Raw genomic sequence first — 25,730 nt, 5'->3', positions numbered from 1 at the left:
TGTGTCTCATTTAAATTAAGGCAGGGAGTTTTCTCTGAAGCAGATTATGTGCCTTCATTAAGTTTTAAAGTCCCCTCTATAATGTTTTATTAAGATCACTTGGCACAGTGTTTCCCACACTGGATGTTAGCAATATGTACTGGTGGAAACGGCCGCAGCGGTGGAGGTGGTTCAGGTGCATTGCCGCACTCCACGGCTTTAAATGCTCTTTGCATACTTTCCAACCAAGTGCTAGCGCACGTACGTCGGCAACTTTTCCATCTAATACCCCTCCCAAAAATCCCGATGCCTTTGCTTTCTTTACTTGAAAGCAGCTCCAAAACATTTACATGATCAATGTTTGTTGCTGGAGGGATAAAGTTTGCTCTTCCATGGACAAGTGAGAACATATTGATCATTTTATTCTATTTGCTATTTCTAAATTCAATATACCTCTGGAGTCGATAAGCGAGATCGAGAGCATATTCTTTTTTTGTGTGCCTGCTTGTAGCTTGTTCTCAAGATCCAAGATACATTTTTGATTAATCACGAATGCTCTGGGGTCACGGAGAGCAAATGTGTTTGTGGAGTGTCAGCTGATGCTGTCAGATAAATGTCTTAAGCTTAGCCAGGGTTCATGCCCCAGCTTTAGGCTGTGCCAAATGTCTCCCCTTGTTGAGGCAGATAACAGCTACACTGGAGGCGACTGAGCTGTTTGTTCACTGAAAGGGCTGACCTTGCCATATGGGGCTACAGTCAGGTGAAAAAAACACCGGCGATGTTTTAATTGAAACTTTAAAAATCTTAACTTTGTGCATTTTCCTTGCCTTCAATACAAATGTTTTTTGCATTCCCCTGCCGGCGCCAGCGTTTGTCCGCTCGGTTTCTCTGGTGGCTACCTGGCCACCGTGGTCTCCTCGGCGGGTCCCGCTGGCTGCGGCTGCGAGCTTCCTTTGATAACCTCCGAGTCTTCCGAGAAACTTCTGACAAGGTATTTTTACACGGGGCCCAAAGAGGGGAGAAGCCCTGCCAGCAAAAATAAACATTTTTAGGGACAGTTCACGCTTCAGTTCCCGGAGTCTTCCGTAATCTTGAGCTGGTGGCCTGGAGAGGGGGGTGCGTGAGAGGGGTGTTCAGCGGTGCCTCCCCTCGTCCGTGGCAGGCTTTTAGCATCACCTTTAGCTCATCCGTAGCGGTTGGTCCTCCGTAACTAGTCGTCAGACACAGATAAGGAGCAGCGACACGATTGCTAAGCCAACGCCTGGAGAGCACGTTGCACCAAGGCTGGTTTGTAGCGCTGAAGGCAAAAAGATGGATCATATGGCGGTGCATAAATAAGTGAAAACTCCCAGGGCTACTTGTGGGCATTTGTTATAAACCACATCGAGTCGGTGCTTTAGCTCCCTCCCATCTCCCCAAAAACGTGTTTGTTCTTTGCTCCAAAGATTATGCTCCACTTTTTCTTTCCTCTCAAGAAGTTCATACTGTCATGGGTAAATCATCAGGGCTAATTAGACGCAATAATGCTGCAAAAAATTTCAAAAAAAAGATATAACACATCTGTCATGAACTCCCACCAGATCTCTTGGAAATGAGACATTTTTAATATTTTATGCTGAACACAAAATATCTTGAGGAAATGGTTTTATATTCTGTGTACCAAAACAAAACCTTCAGTGTCAAACAAGTAATACTGTCTAAGCAGTCCCTTAAATGCTGTTATTTCAACTCTCTCTGCTCCTAAAATATAAATTTTGTTTTCATAAAATGTACTCTGTATTAAAAAAAAGTTGCGGGGAACAGTGCAGAAAGTGCAATGTATGTCTGAAATTTTATTTGAAGCCTGGAGTGCACCCTGATACAGGAACAGACATTACCGTTTTTACAGTGAGTCGTGCAAACAGAGATTTTTTTTTTTTTTTATGAGATGTTTTCAGCTAACATCTAAATCAAATTAAATGCAAATATTTTGCACTTTAAACTAATTTTAACTAAACCTCTAGCTGCTTTTGTCCTAAGAAAAACTTTGTCTTCCTTAAAACAATATTTAACATAGAGGTTTAAATCATGTTCTCCTACTGTATGTTATTAACAGTCAAATGTTTTTGTTTTGCATAATTTGTCTTCCGTGTGTACGGGGGGAGAGATAATGCATGTGAGAGAGACACATTTGAACAATTCTAATGGGTAAAAGTTGAGCAAATCGCTATTTCATGTTTATTCTTGGTGGCAGGTCACAGATTAATAAAAATACTTACCTGAGTGACAGGAAAATGCACTTAATCAAATTCCATGAATCCCAATAAAGTTCCAAATCATTCATTTAAATACCTAGCCTGTTCTTTAAATAGATAGGTAATCCTTATTAAAAAGAGAAACGTACCCAGCTTGGCACATCTGCAAGTATTTCTGCATGATGACCGTGTTATTCCTGACGTGCAAAAATACATCTCTTCTCCAACACAGTATTTGCATACACCATTTCTGCAGCTTTTTTTCCCAGGTCAGCCACCAGCTGTGGTTGGTCCCCTGGTATGTTTTCAGCTCCACTGTGTCTTGTAAATTGAAGAGGCATAGCCACGTAGGAGCCCCGTGTGAGGAAGGGGCTCAGGACCTTGGTTCAGCAGGTGGAGGGAGGGTCTGTGCATGCTGCAGAAGTGACCCTGAGCAGGTCGTGATAACTGCAGTGGTACGGGGGCACCTTACACCATCCAAATCATGGTGGTCCTTTGTGTCAGCTTGGGGGGGGATTTTTGGTTTGGGTTTTTTTTTTTTTTTAATATATAAAAATATATATATGTCTATGACTGTCCTCAGGCTCGACTCAGCTGGAAAGGCAGGGTAGAAAAGGTGAATGAAGAAATAAAATTATCGATGGAATTAAATCAAAGAAACAACAGAAGTCTTTATCAGCAAATTTATCAGTACAGTTGTGCTAAAGGTCTCCTGCAAACAGTTTATTGACCCAGGTCCCGCCTCAAGTTATTCCTTCCAGAGGACGCAGCATTACTTGGGATATTAAATGTTCGGATTAGCCCACCCAAATTGTGAATTGCGTTCTACCTCATTGTTCCTTCCTGGTCCTGTCCTTTTTCCTTCTGGTTTGCAAATTGCCTAAATGAGCGTGAATTCCTTCAGCAGCTACTGAATCAGACCATAGCCAGCTAAGAGTAGGAAAGATGACGTTAAAATTTAAATGGTTTAGGCAGTCTTCTACCACAAGTGAATTTCTCACTGATATGAACAGGTTTATTCAGCCTCAGAAGGCAGCTCAGAATGACTTTTGTCCGTTTGTCTATTCAGGGTTCGTCTAACGAGCGGTTGCGTTAATGGGGTTGGTCCGTGAGTTGAGTTCTGCCTGCGGGATGTGCTGCACATCCCTGGCTTGGGAGCTTTGGGCAGGGTGGTGGCGAGGTCCTCTGGCTTTTCCCAGGCCTGTTCAGAAGTCAGGTTATGTGTATGTATGTTCTTATTTCTACATCTAATTGTCTTTTTATCTGGGGACTGTCTGACGAGAGAAGTTGCTGGGTTTCGCAGGCAGAGTTCACCTGCCCTGTTTTCTAACGATGTTAATTCAGGTGCCATCTCATTGCCCTTGTGTCTTGAAGTTCATGGTCTGGCTCTCTTGCAAACAGAGTGAATTCAGTCCACTGCTAGCTTTTAATTAGACATAAAGAGAAGACTATGTTGCTTGCAGTCAGAATATGACTTTAGTGTATCCTACATGGGAATGAATATTTGTGTTTTAGCACCTCTACAGGGGCAAGAGATACCTGTTTTGCTACAGCTAGACTCCATGAGAAAGGTTGGCCATCTTCTAGCTACAAAAGAAACTTAATAAAGCTAAAGGAGGAACATGGAAAACGAGCTAAGACATTGCTGTGCTCCAAAGTCCCAGATAAGCATCGGTCGAATCAGGTTTGCAGAGGAGGTGTCTGATTTGTTCAGCAGAAATGTGAGGGACCTCTGTCTTCCCACTGAGGACCCAGGCTCTCTGAGGCAGACTCTGCTTTCCTGTGGAAAGAGAAAAGGCAAGGTACAAGCTTCCCTTCAACTAGTCAAGGCAACTGAAGGCAAAGCGAGAACATATGTTCAAAGGGTGGAAACATAAATCCATATGGATGTGTTCTGGGAGAGGGGCAACGGACACCTTACACTGGCTTTGACCCCTTGGACCTGCGTGCCGGGGGAGACAGTCAGGATTTAATCTTTCCTGGTTGTGAACACAAAATGTCAACCTCCTTTTTGTTTCTGTTGTCCATCTTTGCTGGGGACAAGTTCAGAGCTTCTGCAGGTGCCTGCAAAAGGGATTTCTTGACAGGACTGTCAAAGGGTGTAAGCCACCAAAACAGGTTTCCACCATCAACAGCAATGTGTTGACGGTGGAAACCTGGCGACTGTGTTTTTCCAGCAGTTTTCAACTGGCCCTGTTAAGGGAAGCCACTGGGTGTTAGGCAGAGCTTCATGACACCTCGTCCACCTTGGCAGTGGTACACGCGCGGGGTCTGCCCTACCCTTGGTGTGGTCCTCTGAACACGTTTGGCAGTAGAGATACTCCCCTGCAAACTGTTTCAGTGTGTGTCCTGTGAGTCTCCTTCTTCCAGCTTGAGACAGCTCACTGTGCTTAGATGTGACCTCACTTCGTCAGCTCCCTTCCACGCTAATTCTGCATGACGTGACAGCCAGCCCTGCTCTCACAGCCCAGGATCTGTTTCTCCATAGAGAGGTCTTCCTGGACATGTTAAAACCACACAGATGGCTCACCTGAACTATGGCAAGAGCAAAGCCAGGTGGATCCAAGTTCTGCTTCAAGAGAGCTTGGCAGTCAGAGTTACAGGCAGGTTGTGGTAGGCACTGTGCAAAGTCCCGCCACATTTTGAAATCTAATACATAAAAAAGAAGTAATAGGCAGATATAGTCAAAACCCTGTAGTGTGGTGTGATAGCGGCTGTCAAAAGGACCAGCAGCCTAATTACTCTGATTCTTTGCAGGCATTTCAGCGAAGGAGAGCTTTATTGAAGAACTTGAAGGAAGTTAATCAAGTAGGTCTGCAGAAGTTTATGAAAAAGATTGCATGAGTCATTGGAGGAGTGTGTAATGAGCTGACCGGAGGCAGGAGTGCGTTTGAAACGAGATGGGTCAGTTAGGCAGCAGGCAGGATGGTCACGTATGTCTGTGATAGCAAATTAAAGTGCCTGAGAATGGTCCTGAGTGTTGGGATGCAGCTGCCTGTGCTTTCGTGCTCCTCACGCAGTTGCTGGTGCACCTTTGCCCATGCCAAGGGATGCTCTCCAGGCACGGTTCTGGAGCGAGGATTTCCCTGGGGCTGTTCCCCAGAGGCAGCTGGATGCCATCACCCTGTTTTGGGGTTGGGCAGGGTTTAGTTTAGGGGGGACAGACACGGGCCATTCGGTGCCAGCTGGATGCAGTGCCCAACAATGTTCCTGGTTATGTTTAATTCATCAGCATGGACGAAGCCCCTGGGCTCTGAAAGTGAAAACAACTTCCTTACGTTAGACATGATCAAGAAAGCAGAGCCGGCAAAGGATGCAAAGAGAAGAGTGCATGGTCAAAGCTGTAAAATATGAAAAAAGGTCTTTACAGTAACGTTCAGGAGGAGTATCTGCAGGGCAGGGGTTGATTGGCAGGACCAGAGGAAAAGGCAATATAGTGACCATGGTCAAGTTGGTGAGCCTGAGCAGCAGCGCGGGCTTTAACGAATCGGGTGAGAATGGTTTTAGGGATGTTACACAGGATTTACACAACAGCGGCAGCCAACGTGAGCCAAGTGTCAGTCTCGGAAAATAGAGAGAGAGCATGAGATTTCATGTCAATGAAAAAAAACCTGTGTTTTATATTGGATTTTTACCTTTGTTTTCAATGTCCGCTGAAGACATACATTTAGCAACATAAACGCAACTCTTTCAAAGCTGAATTTCTTATTATGATTATGTAAATGTTGCAAGTTGATTAAGTCTTTGTAGTCATGTTTTGGCTCATAGCAACATCTTTATCAGCAGCATAATTCATACTGTAGCAGTTAGTATGACACTAGAGAGAAGTATCAGTTTATTTCTTAGAGCTAATTGGCTTCACTACATAGTTCAAGACTCATTGGCATCTAGTCAAACCCTACTCACAGAAAATGCACCACACTAATAAACTCAGATCTGATATTAGCTGTATTGCTATTAAATTTACATGAATGCATACCCTATATCATTATTTTAAAGCTGTGTATCACAATGTAAATACTAAAACAGTCGGATTCAGTAGGTCTGTTTTGTCCATCAGGTACATGGCTGTTGCTCTCATAGAATTCTTTCGGAAATGCAAAATCAGTTCCTTTAACCATATCTTTATTCTCATGTATTTTAGGAAGGAAGGATGTGTAGTGTAAGCACTTTCACTAATGAATATGGTTTTGGGGAGGTTAAACAAAAGATAGGCTGGGTATAACCCCAATAAAAAGGTGCAGTTGTAAAGAGCAGGAAATTTACCTGGGGTATAAAGAAGGAAAACATCAGGTTTTATTTTACATTTCAGTTTCAGGTTTAGAGAAGGCAAAGACATGGCATCAGTCACACTAGACTTGTTTCTTTTTCTTTTTCTTTTTTTTAGTTTTAAATAGTTGTGCTTTATTATGTGTTTGTTTAGTGCCTACAGTTATTAAGAGCTGCCTGGAGGATGGACAGTGATGGCGGTTTCACCCCCACCTTTCTAATCTGTCCTGGCCCTTCTGAGCAAATGTTAGCACAAGTGGCAGAAGTGGGGACAAGAGAGTGATGGATGGGGCTTAGGGAAGCAGGATCAGCGGTGGGGTGGAAGAAGACCCAGGAAAGGAAAATATGTCTCTCTGAAATACTTCATCAGCTCCAAGCAAGAGCCACTGCCTCCAAAAAGCCTTGTTCAGGCTTCCTCAAGGAGGGTACCACCGAAGGGGCCTTGTCTGCTGATGCTGAGAAAGAAGCATGTGCAGTGCTGGGTGACCTGGCTTCTGACTTTTAATTCAGGTTTTTCACTGATGCCAGTCTGCTGCATCCTCCCGATTTTAAGACTGCAGAGAAAACTCACAGCAGCAGCAGAGTGGATGTTGTAATGAATGAAAACTTAGTTTTCAGAAATAGACATTTAAAAAATGCTAAATCTAGCAATAAAACTATCTGCCTTTGTTTTATAGCTGTATGATGCTTGCAATGGCTTAAACTACAGAAATGCTTCCGACACCTTGGCTGTTCAACAGAGCAGTGCTGTACCCTACTTCACCTCTCTTAACCATGGGTAAGAGAGTATGAATGGTGCCTGTGGACCGATAAAAGTTTCTCTTCATAATGAGACATGGGCTGGAAGTAATCACTGCATTATCTTTACAGCTGACTTTCACGTTGTAACATTTTAGGCTAATTTTCATCACGAATAAAGTTCATGGATTATTTTATCAGTGCTGGCTAATGCACGCCCGTGTCCGGCCTCTCGTAAGCCCAAGACGATCCGCGTACCTTTTCAAAAGGCAGCTGCAGGCGAGTGGAAATGAGACCTGAGGCACTGCGAAATTCACACCTTATTAAAATGTAGGCTGAATTCCTTACAGATATCCGCTCAGGTATCTTGTATAATCTTCTATCAGGATTGTATCTCCGCTTCGGTTTGTATGACATTACCTGTTTTGAATAGGACAAAGGCCCGCTGCTGCTGTCAGTCCTGTTTCAAGCTCAATATTCATCTGCTCCTTTGTGGATGCCATTTTTTATCAGGTGTCCAGAAGAGCATCCCTCTGCCGACCCGCCGTTTCCCGACGCATCGCTCTGGCTCATGCGATTTCTGGGGAGACAAGCTCAGACCTGGATGCTTTTCCTCTCCACGGCAGAGAAAAGGGACGTCTCTGGTGCCTGCTCTGCCGAGAAAGCTGATTCATGTGTAAATTACCAGTTGCCCTTTATTTGCTCGTCTGTGGAGAGTACACACGCAGATAAAAGGCTCGGTGGGTCAGGGCTGAGTATGTGCCGGTTTCTCCCGTGGCCGCGATGACAGGGTTAGGGTTGTTGTCAAAGATTATCAGACAGGCTTTGATGTCTTATCGTTATTTACTCGCGGTGTAGCACATAAAAATAAAATTCAGCACATGGGAGGCTTTTGCAGTGTTTCAGCTGAGCGCGCATCGCAGCTGCATGGTGTCGTTACCATCACCCTTCAGTATTGGGAGTTTTGCACATCTGTCTTTACACTGAAATCCTTTGCTTTAAATACCTGTTACACCTAGAGTGAGAGCATGGTCCGGGCTTCTCCAGCCCTCTGCAGAAAAAAAACCACAGGTATTATCTGAGGAAAATCACTTCTGAAATCTTATATAAAAAAGTGGCAGAGGGAGGGCTGCACTAGTTTTGCACTCAAACCCCTTTAGAGCTTGATTTCACGTGCTTGTAATTCCCAGTCACGGCATTGAACAGCTCTCAAATTCTTCCAACACCCCGTGTTGTGTCTCATTTAATAACATAGTTATAATATATTTGTCTACTTTACAACTGTATTTGTATTGGCATATAAAGTGTGCGGCAGCTGGGAGCTGTGTGGGGGTGGCAGAAAGTTATTTGATCTACAAAATCAGTTACCTGTCACTCAGTTGCCTTTCACTGAAACATAATAAAGAATCATTATGGGCCTATTAGCAGTGCTGATGTAAATGCATTTTATGTGCCATTTTCAGATCAACAGTTACCCACACAAAAGTAAAGTTGTTAAGTACAATCTTCTTTGTTTAAGAAGGCAAATCATAAATCAGGCAGGATATTAAGCTTATGAAATGTGAATTCAAGACCCCGAGGGTTTGATCTATCGGGTCAGCTTCAGCCTGGGCATCGGGGGCTATCCTTCCTTTCAATAACCAGTAGACAAAGTCATCTGTGCTAACATACTGCTTTCTACTTCTGTAACAGTGTTATGAATGCTTCTTAAAAGGTGCTTTTTTTGGGGGGGGGGGAGGGAAGCAAGCCTTTTAATATATTTAAAAAACATGAAAATAAATGGCTCAGACTGGATTAGGAGAGTGAGGGTATAACTTGTTGCACACGGGTTTTATATCTCCCATGAGAATTCTTTTCTTTTTCATTGTTATTAATGATAGCACATTTTTGTGTATAATATTGATGCTATTGAAATCACTTAACGGCTTTATTTGCCAGAGAGAACCTGTCTAAAAAAAGAACGTTGTTAACGCTAATATTTTGAAATTCACCTCACATCCCCTGTTACTCTTTTAGTTATTTAAATTCCATTTTGAAAATTCCCACAGTTTCAGAATCTAAGCTTCCTCTTGATCTTATTGATGCAGTTTGAAGCAAGTGTCTTCAAAGCCACCAGTAAGTGCACTTTTTGTCTCTTTTTATGGATTAGCAAGGCCCACACTGGGGATAAGAAGAAAATTTGGAATATGGTAAAAAGCCAGTTCTTCACGGTTTCATTTTACCTTCTCCTGCATACTTCTCCAGTTTATTTTATTGGTCTATCCCGGCACCTCTGGTCCCTGCTGCAGGGTTTGGTGATGAAACACGAGAAGGAACACCATGTATCCTAGCTCGCGTTCGGCATCTGGGAAAGGAAAGGTTTGGTAACTTGGTCCAAAAATTTAGCTGGTAATACCCAAAATGAGCCGCCATGGGGAAATGGCAGGTTACGTCCAGGTAGGAATTCTGGTGGAGGGTTTGACACCGTGAGATAGCAGGTAATGTCAGCAGTGACGGCTGCAGCTTGAATAAGTCTTGATTTAATTGGATTGATAAAAACTATGTTCTTAGCTGCAAACCTACCTAGCTGTATAGTATCCTTAGTTCTAGTGTGATGTAGCCTTATCAGTACAAAAAGACATTTTCTGAAAGGTATGTTGGTAACGCAGTCTCAAAAACACTCAGGAAAGTTAGTAGAGGGATGGGGTTTTTTCAGTAATATCAACCTGTTTGTATAGTAACAGAAGTGAAATATTTGGCAGTTCTATATGTATACAAATATGCTTCGTGCATGTAAGTATGGAGCACAGTACACAAATATACCATTTACTTAATATAAGCAACAACATTCTGTGGCAATTTTCCTAAGAATATATTTTATACATCTGTGAGGATATATATGAGATATAATTATATGACAAATAAAAATATTTGAAGGTAGTGAACAGATTTGTTTATACGCATAGTCATTTACTTACCAGGATAGCTGATCTCAAATGCAGAATTCTTATTTACGTTGTGCCATAAACATGCATTCATATACGTACAGAACTATACATTACAACAAGGAGCAAATATCAGTGCTAAAAATAAATCTTTACTTCAGAGAACTTAGTCTATGGTGTATGTGAGTGCTGTGTGTTAAATTGCGGTACAGATTGAATGAATACTGCAGTCCAGTTAACTAGGTGCGTGACTTTTTTGAATGGGATCCTACATTGTCTTTATCTTAAAGACAAAGCCGAGTCATGTGTCTGATGTAAAGTTAAAAGCAGGCAGGTTTTCGGAAGGGCTTAATGTACATTTGTGCATGAGAAGTGTATACACAGCTGCACGCCTGGTTTGTGTTCGCAGGCGTCGTGATTTATGAGCACAAATAAGTAAATATGCTACAAATTATGTATGCACTTAAACTGCATGACATTTAAAAATTTGCATGCTATTTGCATGACATTTAAAATCTGATCCCACTGGAACAGGCCCCGCTACCCAGTGGGGAGAAACAAGCAAGGGAGGTCATAGAGCTGAAATGACTTTTGGCGACTTTCCGCACTAAGTATGGGACCGTTGCAGAGAGGAAAAATGGCTGCACGCGGTTTTGTGCTTTCCGCCTCGTATCATTAACTAACAGCAAACAACTCTTGTGCAGCTTTAGATCTGAGCTATTACTTCTAAGCAGCCACATTTCACATTCATGCACCTTAATGGCGCAAAGAAAGTTTTGTTGTTTATTATTATTTCGTGAAGGCACAAAAGCAACAACAAAACTAATGTAATGTCACAAAGTCCGTGTAACAGTAATTCTTACAGCTGTGCATCTCACTGTTTTCTGGATTACTTTGCAAATAATAAATCAAATTCCTCCTCAAGGTGACATGTCAGTAATTTCAAATTTGATTAGCTTTATATGAAGGATGTTGATACATTTCTACATGAACTAATCTTTGATAGCTCAGCAGACTGACAACCTTAACACTTATAATGCCCCTTTGTGACGGTGTGGCACACTGAAATAATGTTAAGCTACTTAAATCTATAAAACCGTGGGGATTCTGGTTGGGGCATGGCTCAGCAAGCTTGACTTTGGCCTGTTCCTCCTAAGAGGATCTGGGACATGGAATAACTGTTCAAGAATTTTGCTGGTTTTATTTTTAATGTCATAAATGAAAACAGATAGAACTGAAGGGGAATATCTACATCATCCAGTACCATGCCCCATAATTTCAAGCTTCCAGGTTAAGGAGATAAATCCCAAGGGGTCCATAGGACATTTGATCCTCATGACTGCAGAGTCGTGAACCATGCCACAGGTAAAGGAAGGCAAAAAGCAGTGGTTTTAAGCACTGCTACCTGATGTGGAGTATTTCTCTGTTGCTGGAGCTTTGTGAAAGTGCCAGCTTTTCATCATGTCATAGTTAAAACTTGTTACAAATTCACGGCTCAAACAATCTTCTTAGCAAAAGTGCCAGAGAAGAACAGATTTATGTTGCCACTTGTGTAATAATTTAGCCGTATTTTCTTTGAAGAGGCTACGGGGGGGGGGGCTATATCGTTTGCAAAGTTTGCAATTTTATTAAATGAAACAATTTTCCAGTATTTATTTTTAAAGAGTGAAAAGCCAAATTCTTGTTTTCATTCTGGCTTCAGGTTTTTCACACTGTTATTCACACACTTTATCCACGTTAAGTAAAAATCAGTCTTATATCAGCATATGTATCACGAGCCCTTTAAAGAAAACTCACCATTACCTGCCTATTAACCTGAGAAGCCTGCCGAGTAGTCTGCTGTGCTTAATGACATTACTTCAAATTTGGGGGAAGATGTTTTGAAGGGGAAGAACATGCAAAACCAAAAATCATCAGTAAAGCCCAGTGACTGTTACTCAACAATCTAATTTATGTCTTGTGCACATTTGGCTTTCTATAATGGGTTAGCTGCTTGGTTTCTAGCTTCAGAGGGTTAAATATGTGGGATATAGCTATTTAAGAGAGAAAGGTTTGTGCTAGTGCCCAGTTTGTATTCAAGACAAAGGGAATAGAAGAGTTCTTTTCCTGAAAATCTGACTAGTAATTGGAGAGCTTTTACCAAATACTTGAGAGGCTGATGCACACCAGGGCACTGTCTGTTAGGTTGTATGCATATATGCCCATGGTCGGAGAGAGAGCGTTTTCCTTCCCTAGTGTCTCAGGAAATTAAAAGGGTACAGATAGATGCACGGGTTAAGAATCTCAGCTGGAATAAATCAAGGTGCTACAACGTGACACTAGTTCAGAGCCACTAAGAACTGGGGTTTCGGCGTTAGCAGTTTTTGTACTGCACAGAGCAAAGGTACGGCATCCTGCGGTGGTGAGCAAAAAATACTCCTGTTGAGTACGTACGGCAACGTCCGTCGTTGCCAAGTCCGGAGGTGTGTTGTGAAATGGCACTAGTCAGCAGAGCAACAAACAGTAGCTGGTAATATTTAAAAGATATTGGCCATAAAACACGGATAAGAGTGTGCAACGTGTGTTGTGTTATCTGAACGGTAACATGATGCATGAGCAGTGTAATTGTCGTAAATATGCTACCGAACGTGAATGTTTGTACAGGTGATTGCCTCTTTGGGCAGATTAATGCTTTTGTAATTTGCCTGGCTTGTTACATATTTTGTGTGAGTGTTAGGTACCCGCTTTTGAAACTGAGCCTTTTATGACTTGACTGGACTCAGCAGATTTTCTGTATCTCAAATTGATTAATTAAATTGTTGTTTGGGGGTAATTGATTCTGTTTGCTGCAGAGTGGCCTGTGGCTATGTCGCCCTTCCTTTTTATCTCACTCAAAGAATACTATCGTGTTAGCACAGAAATGTATGTGCTAACAGCTGAAGCAAGGAAAAGAAACAGTGCATGGTTGTTGTTCCAAAATAAGTAACTCATTATATGTCATGGCATCATACATCATACAAAGTAAAAATTTAGATGCAGTGTTCTTTCCTATAGGATTACCATTAAAACTGCCATTGCTATGTTTATGATGTCTTGTACGATTCTACACGCTGTTTTTTGCATGTGTTCATTTTCTTTTTTCACTGTTCTGTTAACCAAACCTCGAAAAATAAGTAACTGTTGACTAAAGCCATGGCAGCAAACGTCAGGGATGAGTCTACAGATGCATGTGATGTGATACTGCTTTTAGTGACCAGCCATTCTTAGCTCCAACAATGTATGAAGTGTTCAAAGTGTTAATTGGTTGGCGTTACCCACTACTCTGCACAGTGACAGACCAGTTGAAGCTTGTGCTAGAGCAAACAATGACAAAGGACAAACATTTTGTATTTTATACTTCTGTGCTTCTACGTATGTTGTGTCCTTCAAGGGCAATTTGTCCCCTGCAGCGAGCGCAGCCCTGCAGCTCCTTTCTTGCGCCACTAGATATGCAGAACCGTGGCTTGTGCCTCTCCAGACTGAGCCAACCTGTGGTGTCCGTCGGGACGGGCGTGTTCAGCCCATCACATATGTTACTCAGCTCCTCTACTAGGTTAGACGCTAATGCTTCAGGAAATTTTGGTGCACCTCCTTAGGAAAAAGTTGCAGGAAACCAATTGTTTTGGCTTGACATGAGGTTTATTTTGAACAGGTAGGAGACTAGAATAACAGACTTACTGTGAAACAAAGGTCACCTCACTTCAGTGTCTACAGGGGGGATCCCGTTGGTGCACACGATCTAATTAAGGGATTCATGATCTCTTCAAATTACTGCCAGTCATCATCTCATGAAGGAATGAAATAATAGAAACACAAAGCTTTCAGTTGCCTTCTTGTGCACCTCATTCATCTATTTTTCCATAACAAATTATTATTTCTGTATTATCTCTCATTCTTTACGGTGATCACAAGAGCATAACGCAACTACTCTCTCAGGCTGAAATAACAGTTACCATCAGGTAGGTGAAGATAAAAATATGACTCGTAGGTTAGTAAATACGACTGGCCATTAGAGGTAGCTTTGCTCTTCTTCAGCTACTGGGAAGTTAGGTGACCTGGAAACTTTGGATGTAAGAAACCACACGAGCAGTGCCTTTCCACTGGCAAAGACGAGAGAGCCAGCTCAACTGCGAGTGATTCAGTGGTGAGGCTGAATCAACTGCAGGCTTGTGGTGAGACTCCTGCCTGCAGATGCTCCAAAAAACCCTCCTTGGAGCTTGGGAACTCCATAAAGGATTTTTCCCTTAATGAGATTAATTCCCTAATGAGGTTCTTTAAAATAGCCGTTAGTTTTTGCTTTAAATACCTGGGGGTTCTTTATCCCAACACTTAATTTCATTGACTACCTATGTAATGGCCAATATATTGCACAGCATTTTACTACATGAGTTTCCATATGCAAGCTGTATTAAATTCTCCTTCATTTACTCATTGTACTGCATTATAAATGAAATTATTTCATGTTCTGCTGCAAACACCCGGTCTCTTTGGACCAGCTCTCTCTACTCCCATCTAATAGCTGTGGATCAACAGAGGAGCCTGGTGGTGCCCTGAAGGGCAGCACAAAACTCTACACAATATAGACAAAGGCTGTACCAGAGCAATACCAATAAGCACCGTCCCCCCTAGTTTTGTCCCTGAGCCATTCTGGCATTTACTAAACTGAGTATCCTTAACTTGTCCCTTCAGCGTGTGTGCTTCAAATATTCTCTTAATGTAGTTTTCTGTGTGCAATTTGTTTTCTTTAACCACGGTAAGACGAAGAAGGGAAATTTTATCATGTGATGCTCTATTGCTGCAGGTCAGTTGCAGAGGTGGAAATTTCAGATCCAGAGTTTGAGCTCAGACACGTGGGCTGGTGGAGTGAGGTAAAAGAGCTGAGAGTATGAGAGTAGTAGATTGTCACCTTCTCAATGAACCGCAGCCGAGGGAGAATGAAGCACTGACCCAGTCGGTCAGTTTTGTCTTTGTTCGGAGCGGGTGAGTCTTCCAGAAGGCTGCTCTCAGCTAGTTTGGAAAGTCACGTCCCCCTGTGGTCCCCAAGCTTTCTGCCTCTCCTCCCCTCCATGTCTGCCCTCCTGTCCCTGCTGTGTCCAGACTGTCTGCTGTCCCTCATCTTTGCATCCAGACCTCTCTTTGCAGCCAGTTTCCCGCTTTTCTAGGTCTTTCCTTCACCCACAAACCCACCTCCTTGGTGTTTCCGCGCATCTTCGCTGTGATCTTTTTGCACAGTCAATCTCCTCTCTTGGTCCACTCTTCCCTCTGCCCCCCAGGACTGGTCCTCCTCTCTGTTTCCACTAGGCTGCTTTTTTTCCCTTCTTCCCTTGTTTTGCCTGCATTTGGAGCCAAGGACAGAGTGCTGCCTGCGCTTAGTTCCTGTGCCTGATGCCACAATCGCCTGCAGCATCTGGGAGCAGCAGTTGCAAAAAAAAAGTCTGGCTCAGCCCCATTAGCCCTGGGCTGGAGCTTGCCCATTGCAAATAGCATCTTCAGAGGAGTCTTTGGCCAGTTCCGCTGCCAAATTCTGGGGACTCTGTGCTGAGCATATGCAAATGAGACTTTTCAAAGGCTTGTGACTAGGCAAAAAGCTGGGTGGTTTTTCATGGGAACTGCAAAAGGACAACAGGGACCCTACCTTCCAAATTTCAAACTATTGCTGTGAAGAATAGACACAGGAGCTGCTCAGCAAAATTCCTGTAAGGCTTTCTCTTTTCTTTTTTCTTTTCTTTTCTTTTCTTTTCTTTTCTTTTCTTTTCTTTTCTTTTCTTTTCTTTTCTTTTCTTTTCTTTTCTTTTCTTTTCTTTTCTTTTCTTTTCTTTTCTTTTCTTTTCTCTTTTCTTTTTTCTTTTCTTTTCTATTCTCTTCTTTTCTTTTCTATTCTTGTTTTTTTTTTTTCCCCAACAGGGGCAAAACATGTTTTTCCTCAATCTTATTTCCTGAAGTGACTAAATCCTTTTGGTTGAAACATAAAAAAATAATAATAATCAGCCTGAGGCAGAGAGAGAGCATGGGAATTTTCATCGCAAATACTTAGCTTGGCAAAATTTATAAGCAACTGAAAACAAGCCCTTATAAAGGGAACTATTAAGATCCCCAACTACAGAGGACCTACTTGCATTGTAGACAAAAGTCAGATAAGAATAGCTCCATGACCCATTTGGGATACTAAACCCAATTAAAACGTATCTGCTTTTCATATTTCAGAAATCCACATTAAGTAATGGGTGTCCTAAGGAAGCATTTGGTTTTAGCACTTCTCAGGCCATACCAAAGCTGTTGCATCTAGTTGATTTGCGAAGCATGCGTGTCACAGATTTATTTTATTAGTTTTGTTGGATTTTTTTTTTTTTACTGAACCTCCTTTGTTGTGAAACTTAATTTAAATACTTGCACGCACATTAGAAGTCCAGCCCAGTCAGCACTCTGCAAGTTCAGTGGCACGATGCCTTCGGGGTGCATCCTTAGTATCTCCTGGGCAGAAAATATGAAAATAATCACAGGTGAGGTGGTTCTTCATTCAGACCAGTGGCAAAAACATGTCCCACCAGGACCCCTCCGCTTACGCTTATGGGACAAATCCTGATGCTTCCACCCATTGCCTAATCATGGTAGTGGATGGGATGCACTTCCACCACGGGGGCTGTGGATTTGCGTTCCCCACTTCTCTTCTTGCAAAAGAGCAGGAGCATCTGCTCCGTGTGCGGCGTGGGGCAGGGCATCCTCCATGCGAGGGCTCCGTGCCAGTTTCTGCCGCTGCAGAAGACACGACCTTGGTGAGCAGGTTTCACCGCTCCTCTCCCAGCTGCAGCTGCTGTCATGGTCCTGCTTTGCTGAAGGCTTTTTGGCACGGAAGCAAGTCCCATGGTATGTGATACAGCTGTATTTTTGCCTTGGTGTGTGAGCTCTCTGTGGGGAGAAGAGGCAAATCTCCTCTCCCGGACCCGTTCCTCCCAGATCTTTCCTCCCCATCCTCCCGTTGCAGACGCCCAGATGCACAGTCCTCAACATGGGGCAAAGCTCCCTGAGCTGCCTGGCTGCTGGTTACCCCAACTTCACGGAGGAGAGAGCCGCACGGGAGCAAACCCTGTATTTACAATGTCCTGTCCCCTTGGTTCGCACTCCTTCCTTGCTCGGAGGCAGTCCCGTAGGCTTTCGGTGCATCTGAATGCAGACCTGGAAAAGCAGTGCTGAAACATTTGAAACACATGAAAATTTGGAATATTTGCGCTGTAAAACTCCGTGGGGTTCCTGCGGAAAGTAACAATCGCGGCTACAGAGATACCAATGCAAAGCATTCATGTCATTCCGGTGCTGGAGCTGAAAAACATGTCAAAACAGATGGGGATGTTGTTGACTGCAAGTTCTTTGCTTTTTAGTCAGTCATAGATTTTTCTCTTTTCACAACAGACGGGAAAAAAAATGTTTTCTTAATTTAATATGGCAATATATTGTGGTTATAACATTTCATTTATCCCCAGACTAACGGGGAATGTGCTATATGTGTTCCAGCCACAGTGCAATGTTTCCTCAAGTGCTTATATATGAGCTCCCCTCTAACTTTCCTCTACAGGAGACTGAGTTTTCATATTAACTCGTTGCAGGATCTTTTATGAGCAGTCACTGTCAAACTGTGCTTGTCTGTGCATTTCTGCATGCTGATATTGCTCTCATTTAGAATATCTTCAGCTCCCACCTCAATCTTGGTTTTCCCCGTGCAGTTTTTTCCCCTAATATATCAACAGTTCGTTTTAAACTTGTTTTGAAAAAACAACCTACGGTGGTTTAGACAAACCAAGCCAAATTGGAGTAATAAGTATTAAAAGATATGCACAGGGCACAAACAAAAGAATTCCCCAAATGTATTTAAGTGATTTTCTTCCTACCTTTTTAATATAATATTTGTGGGCCAACTGTGGCAATAACTGATAATTTTAATGCAAGATGACATAATTCCAGCTCAGTGATTCTTCGGAGAGAAATTATCCCAACAACTTCTTTTCATTTTGTTCTAATTTTCTGAAAAAAAAAAAAAATTGAGATTCTCTAAGTAAGGAAAAGAAAATAATTTGAATCACCAAGTTTTGAAACTCATTTAAATATTTCATCTCTCTTCCGCTTCCTGCTTTCTATACTTTCCTGGCGGGTTCTTGCGTGGCCATCTCCAGCTCCCAAGGTTTACCATCTTTCTAGCTGGGAGAGACTAAACTAAAGTTTTCTTCAGAACCCACTAAACGCTTGGCAAAAGATCTCTACCATGACACGAGGGATCTTGCTTGCTTTTTCTGGGAGCTCCACAGTCTGACTTAGCAGCACTGGTTCTGCTCGAAGACTCCACGTGGAAAGATCAGTTGCTAGATCAGGACTGTATTTTGAAATGAAAATTGCCTTTGGAAATGCACCAAGGTCATTAAGCTTCATTGTTTTCTGTCTTTGGGTGTTTGGGTTTTTTTTCTCTCTGGCTGGTAAGGGAAATCATAACTTGTTTCTTTAACATTGAGATGACCGTGTCAGCTTGAAGATACAGATTTGGAGCTTGATTTTTTGGGGGGGTTTTTAAAGGGTAATAGTGAATCAGTCCCTATTTTGGAATAAATATGGTCCCCCAAATGGAGTTTATTTAATTATTGCAATGGTTAAATGAAATGGTTAAAAACTTCACCACTCTGCAATTGGATGATTACAACTGGATTAGCAGAAAGACCCTGATTTTGGGGCTGCTTTCTGTCCGGTTGTGCTTTTCCTGTGCATGCAAGCCAGGACATGGTCTGCAGTTCCTCCAGGAGAAACCCCTGTCTGTCCCTCACCCCTTTGGTTCCTGTGTCCTGCTGAGCTGTCTCCAGCCGCAGCTCAGCAATGGGGCCCCACCGGTCACACGTGCAAACCCACAGTGAGCATCCCCCGCTCCTAAGGGTTTGTTTGGTTGGGGTGGGTTTTTTCCTTATCGTGAACTTAGTATTTCCCTTCACGTTCATCCCAGACTTTTGAGTTCTCCCTCCTGCTGGTGGCAGACCCACCTCCCACGCTCAACGCTCGTGCGTCTGACTCCCGTAGACAGGGATGTCAGGCGGGGCGTTGGCGGAGGTCAACGCATCCCAACGCGCAACGTGTCTTCTCGTCTTGTCTGCGCTACGGCTGCCTTCGCTCTGCCTGCGCCTCACTTCGCTGCTGCGATGCCAGTCTTCACCGCCTCCCCCACCTGACGCCTGTCTCGAACTCATCGCCGCGTGGCTGGCTTGCCGCCCTTGCATCCCAAACGTCACCCATGGCTGATTTTTGGTGGTGGTGTTCGGAAGAAGTAGGAAGCAAGGCGCGTGCACAAGGGAAACACGCTGAGCACTTCCAGACAAAGCTGCCGTTTGCTGCAGCAAAGGTGGAGGAGGGTTAAGCGGGGAGTGAAATGCAGCTTTATGGTCATTAATCTCAAACTCTGCCTCTAATGACATCTCTGAGGTTAAGTCACAGGAAGTGTGATATTATTCAGCTTACTTAAATTTAGCGTAATTCACATCTGCAAAGCCCTGGCGAATTAGTGTTTAGTCTTAAATTGCCAGTTTCCATGATATGGGAGCTTCAGAGTATCCTGCATTAGGTCTTGATGTGTTATGAATTAGGGTGCAGAAGCCTGAAATCCACGCAACGCACCAAAAAAACTCAAGCTTCTGAGTAGTTCCGAGGCAAATATGCAATTAATTTAGTTTGTGACACTAAGCAGCTGGGATGGCACTGTTACAAAGAATTATTTCCCCCTTTATTTGTTCTCCCAGCATAGATGCTGGGAACGGCCGCTGGAGACAGGCTCTTTTGCAAAGCCATGTTTATGAGCCACGGCATTTGCCCGGCGCAGCTGATCCTTGCCACGCACTTCACCTCATTGGGCTGTAATAGGTGCAGACCTGTATTGATTACCGTGACTTGCAGGAGAGAAAAATCTTTGCGCTTCAGATTGGGTATAAATTATAAATAGCATCTCCAAAGGCTGTGAGTTACAGAAATGGCATTCTTCTGAGACAGCCGCATCTAAAGCTGTTGTTGTAGAGGTTATTAACTTTATGATTGCAGCACAGGTGTACTTGACCCACAACAATGATCATTGTCCATAAAACCCCGCAGTCAGGGGTTCAATCACATGCCTTCTTCAAGAATGTTCATTAGCAACGACCAGCAAAGGTCACGCTAATAAAAGGAGGTTAACGCTCACTATATCGGTGTAAATTCACTGGTGAAACAGCACTGTATTCTTGCCATCTTGCTCACTAATACAGCTATGCAGACTCCTGTAAGTGGGTCATACAGGTCTTAGGTGTACAGGGTGTATATGTGTGTGTAAATATGTATTTGTGTACGTACATACACAGCAGCTGATGAAACGCAAATGAGAAAAATGTATCTGGTATGGGTTAGCCATAATTGACATATTGCAAGTGCACAAGGGTTATTCACACCTCAAAGTCGCAAATTTTTTTGCGTTTTTTTCCAGCAAATTTTTTATAGTTACTTGACAGAATTAAAATTTTATCAAAATGAACAAAGTCTGTCAGTGACTCCCAAAACCTGAATTTTTAACTCCATTTGTTACTTGGTGCTTGTACTCTGGTGGCTCAGCTCCATCTTCCGTGGCATTTTACAAACTCAGACATGTTTCCTTTCCATTAAGTCACTAAAAAATGTACTGAATCTCCCATTAAACCATCATTCTCACCTAGAGGATCAACTCTTCATTCCTCTTATCATTCAGGGTAGGGTTGCTGCATTTTAACGGATGTGTCCTCTTTTTCTGCCCTCACCACCACACCTGGGTGGTAGGTGCAGCCTGTGTCCAGCTTTTTTTAAATACCTGCCAAAGCCACATCTGGGACTTTCTTTTCCTGTTAAGAAAGAATAAAATGTGAAGAGGGAAGATGTGTTTGACCCAGCAACTGGAAGACGAAGGTGTTGGTGAGGAGAGACTGGATGGATGCAGTGGCAGTGAGGTGGAGGAGGTCTTGGTGAAACGGTTGAAGAAAAGTCAGGAAAAGTCAGAAATTGGTGGGCCATGAGGACAGAAGAGCTGGGGTCGGTGGGAGGATGAGATGCAACAGGATCAGGGCCAGGTGGTGGGCAAGAGTTCAAGAAGAGCTGCAAGGTGGGCAAGATGGGGGGGGAGGAATGCAAAAGTGGATGTCCTGGAGAAGTAGGTGTCCTGGAGAAGTAGATGTCCCAGATGGAAGAAAAACAGGCAAGGAGTGGGAAGAGATTTGGGGTAAATGAAGCCTCAGGAAGGAATGAGGAGGGCATTCCTCCCCCTGAGGCTTGCGCACCTACTCAGCGTTATGGGGTGGGGAGGCCTCTCTATCTGCCTGAGACCCGTGAAAGTATTTGCCCTGTCAAGCCCGAGGTGTTTCTGAGCATGTACAGAAGCGATGCTGTAATACGGTGTAAGCTTTAAGGTCAGGAGCTGAGGTGTCTGTGGAGCTTAGACACCTCCTGGGGTGGTGAGCAGCTGAATCGGGATTTTCAGCATCACTTGGGTTTAGGCTGTTAAGTTTCACCTCTCTTGATGTAAGGGGGTGAGTCCTTTTCGGCAGCTGGTGGCACCTGGAGCAGGTGTCCAGTGGGAGCAGGAAAGCGGGTGGGCGGCCCCATCCCAGCCCTCCCTTTGCTCGCCCCGTTTACACCGTGCTGCAGCAGCAGCCGTCAGGAGGGGAGGACCAGTTGCGGATGAGTTTTGCTCAGGTTTCCCCCAGGAGCAAAGCCGGTATTGCAGAGGCAGCGCCTGGCTTCTTGCGTTTTTTTCCTCTTACCCATCACAAAATCAGCCTCTGAAGGAAAATCGGGGGGAACCGCCCTTCCTGGGATGGTGTGCACCAGAGGACCTGGCAGAAGAAGAATGGTGGCAATGGCATGTTGGAGGGGTTGGGTTGGGCTGGGTTGAGTTAGGTTAGGTTGGGACCAGCCGATGGCGATAGTCATAAAATGAAACAGACAGGTTAGTGAATACTATTCCTGTACTTTCCCAGAAAATACTCTGGGCTCCTGTTGACTGTGATCCTTTGCCTACACAGATACAACAGGACCCTATAATCCAAGCAGAAATTTCAGGAAAAAAAAAAAAATCCCTTTGAAATGTTCCTTACGCAGAAGATTATAAACGTTTTCCACTGGGGGGGAGCTAAATTATTCACTAAAGACTTACAATGTATGAATTCAAATTGTTGCTGAATCGTAACAACACTGGGCGTTTGCTGCGATGCTTCACACCTCACGAGCGTTCCGATTGCAGTTTGTTCCTTAGACACGGGCTCGTTCCTGTCCCTGGAAAGACCTTCTTTACTTCCATGACTGCCTGCATCGGCATCCACGCCAGTCTCCAAGCTCTGCTCCTGGTGTGAAAGGGGAGGAAATTATATTCAGCTGCTTTACTTTAAAATTGCTTTATTGCAATTGCAAATCTGTGCTTATCCTGCTAGTGATTAGGGGCCTTTTTCCATCTTCATTAGGTGGGGTGTCTCTACCGTCACGTAACACGGGATTTTAAAGCGTTGATGCCCTTCCAGCTGCTCTGGGTGCAGGCGCTGCCATTTCCATGGCGTTGCCTTGGCTGCTGTGCTTTTGGGAAGCGCCAAAGCCGGATCGGTTCGTGCTTACGCTGCCGGTACAGCTGTTCCTCGGGTGATTTACATAATTTCATTTGCTTGGTGGGTTTTACAAATCTGTGATATTCTTCACTGAAGTAAGCTGACATCAGCGTTTTCTGAATTATTTCCAATAATTAATTCTCCATCCGGATGTTTGATGGCACAATTACTAATTAGGAACAAATAATCATAAAACACCATTGCGGAGAGTAGCTATTTTCTAAGCGCCCGGTCCTTTCACGCGTCCAGTCCTGCCGTCATCAGTGAAACTACTTGCCTAAGCAGCGCTCTCCCAGGTTAGCAGAGCTTGCCAGTGAGGGCTACACTTCAGGTCTCTGCCCTATAAACACTGAAAAGCTGCGGGATTTTGGAATAAACTCAGATTTAAAAATCCACCCTCCAGCATTTCAAATTAAATTGACTCACAGGTATTGCTGCGGTACGTTTTAGATGTGTTTAAATACATTTTTTAAACGCTGCGTGCTTGTTAGCATCAGCAGCGTTGCTCAGTGAGCAGAGCTCCAGCCTTGGGCTCGGCAGAGCTCGGGTCCGTTCCTGGTGCTGCCACCGGTCTCGGCTGAGCCTCCCGGTCTGCAAAAGCACGGTAATGATGACTTCTCCCTTAGAAAACTCTGCTAGACTTGCAAAGCAGTGGGGAGAAAGAGATGTAACTGACTGCTTGTATGATGCTGTAGTGTGTTAAGATCTGTCATGTAAATTAGTATTTTTCAGGTTTATCACCTGTGGAAGCTTTAAAGCTTAAATACTTGTTTTTCAGCGGTCTCGCCCAGGAAGCCATGTGGATGTGTGTTCTCTCGGGAAGTGTTGGGGTTTGAGCAGGTCAAAACTTCCTTTATTTAAAAGATAATTTTCCTTTCTCCTGGTTGAGAAAATGATGGTTTTCAAATGCTAAATACTTTATTTGTGCTCTTGGGTGCAATTTTATAAAAATTTTTTTTCTAATTCATGATAGGAAAAAATGCATCTACATTTAAAAAATCTAGTTAGCTCACTAATGTATGTTATTCAAATGCTTCAGAGCTACTGAGATGTACCCTGCGAATACAATCAACTTTACATGTTGCCCAAATAAAGCCAATAAAGTCACAGACTATTAAAAGACAGGGCTGGGTAGAAAGAAACTCAAGGAGTTATCTAATTTGTCCACATTCCCAAGGGCGAGGTCAGCTATATCCGTAATATTCCCAAGAGGTGGTTGTCTAATCTATTCTTAACTTCCCGTGGTGAGATCCTGCACCTTCCATAGGTAGGTTCTTACCCCAAAAACATCTTCGTAAGATGTAACCTGAATATCCCATCTCGCATTTGACAGGTAAAGAATTTTCATATTTGTCTTTAAATACAGGTAAAGGTGTAGTTATAGATATGGATAGATAGATAGATAGATAGATAGATAGATAGATAGATAGATAGATAGATAGATGGATGGATGGATGGATGGATGGATAGATGGATGGATGGATGGATGGATGGATAGATAGATAGATGGATGGATGGATGGATGGATGGATAGATAGATTAGATAGATAGATAGAGGTGTAGATACAGATGATATAGATACAGATATAGCTAGAGATAGAGATATATGGATTATATAGAGCTAGAGACAGAGATAGAGATAGAAATAGAGACAGATAAAGAGAGAGAGAGAAATATACAGATACACAGATACAACTTCAATCCTTGCCTACTTCTCTCTGCATGCTACACCATTTTAACATGAGTTTTAAAATCTATAGTTGTTTAATACGAAGCACATCTATACTAGACCCCTTCTTCAAGGAAATGGCTTGCTCTCCTGCAAACATTCCTTGTGTTTGAAATTGCTGCTTGCGAGAGTGTCGTTCAGTAACGCGCTGTAGGTCTGATTCAGCCGGTGACGGGTGGGATGCTGTAACGCTGACGGGGCAGATCATCCCCCGAGCATCACGTGGCGTTTCACCGGGAGCACGCATTCAGCGGCTTTGCCTATAGCATGGCCCCAAAGTCAGCGTCCTCTCCCTTCAAACTGGATCCCCGGGAAGCCTGACGTGAGCTTATCCAGTGTCTCACCAGCTGGCTATTTTTCTTGCTGCCTTTCACGGTGGAGGGCAGCGCCGCAGGTGTTTGGCAAGCGGGATATTCGCACACGAGGCTCTCACGGAGGCAACGCCACCGCCACCTTGGCGTGAATTTTGGCGGGCTCGTTGTTTTTCATTGTGGCTTCCTTTTGCTTGGCAGTCCTTGAACGATGCCAAGGTGAAGGCTTCAATTGTGCATCTTCATCCTCACGGTTGCCTGGGAACAGCCAGGGTCCCGGTGCAAATTTGGGCTGCTTTATCTACAGCTGGCTGGTGGCAGCTCTCCTGCCTGCCCACCGCCCTTGTCCTTTGACGGGTGGCTGAGTCTCTCCCTTTCCCCTTCCAAAAGCGGGGCTGGGAGGGGCGGCACCTCGGAGAGGTGTTCATGCAAATGGGGACACCCGGGGAACCCCCCCCGCTCTCCCGCTGTTCAAGGGTTCTGGATCCAGCCCCACACCTGGTCTGTTCCGCCGGTGCCCACGGCCAGCCCGTCTCGTGGCGTTCGTTGCACAGATAAGAGCAGATCTACGTGGGTTTGCCCGCACTCCTGCCCGTTTGCACAAAAGTCCTTTTGTGACATTTTGGACCCAAGGACACATTTGCTTTTCAGGACCAGTCACCCCAGAACAGCAATTCAGACCAGCCCACAGCCTGAGAACCCGTAACTCTTCTGTCTCTCGAAATGCTATTTAATCAGCCTGCGTTTTTAACTGTTGGCGATGCCTTCCTTTTTTTTTTAATGCAGTTGTGTGCAATTTGTATTGCTATGACTATTTGTGCTGGTATTAACAGCAGTTCTGTCCTGGACGCAGGGCACTGCCTGGTTCTTACTGGGAAGGCCCTATAGCTATTTGATATCTTTTTTTTTTTCTT

The 25,730-nt window shown here is 43.8% G+C and overlaps 1 protein-coding gene across 3 annotated transcripts in view; it reads left to right on the top strand.

Moving 5' to 3' along the window:
- The window catches only part of ARB2A (ARB2 cotranscriptional regulator A), a 276,984-nt gene that overhangs the window by 242,962 nt on the left and 8,292 nt on the right, over positions 1 to 25,730 (top strand). For 2 of the 3 annotated variants that reach the window (XM_076361992.1, XM_076361994.1), the window contains exon 11: positions 7,734 to 7,915. The exons of the other annotated variant lie outside the window; for it this stretch is intronic. In XM_076361992.1, coding sequence (XP_076218107.1) covers positions 7,734 to 7,900 — 167 coding nt within the window. In that variant the 3' untranslated portion in view covers positions 7,901 to 7,915. Of the gene's footprint in view, positions 1 to 7,733; positions 7,916 to 25,730 lie in introns of those variants that run through there. 3 annotated transcript variants of the gene reach the window in all.

The sequence above is a fragment of the Aptenodytes patagonicus genome, chromosome Z (genome assembly GCF_965638725.1).
Source record: "Aptenodytes patagonicus chromosome Z, bAptPat1.pri.cur, whole genome shotgun sequence".
Lineage (NCBI taxonomy): Eukaryota > Metazoa > Chordata > Aves > Sphenisciformes > Spheniscidae > Aptenodytes > Aptenodytes patagonicus.
Note: the sequence above shows the minus strand (reverse complement) of the source record. Positions and strands in the feature narration are given on the sequence as shown.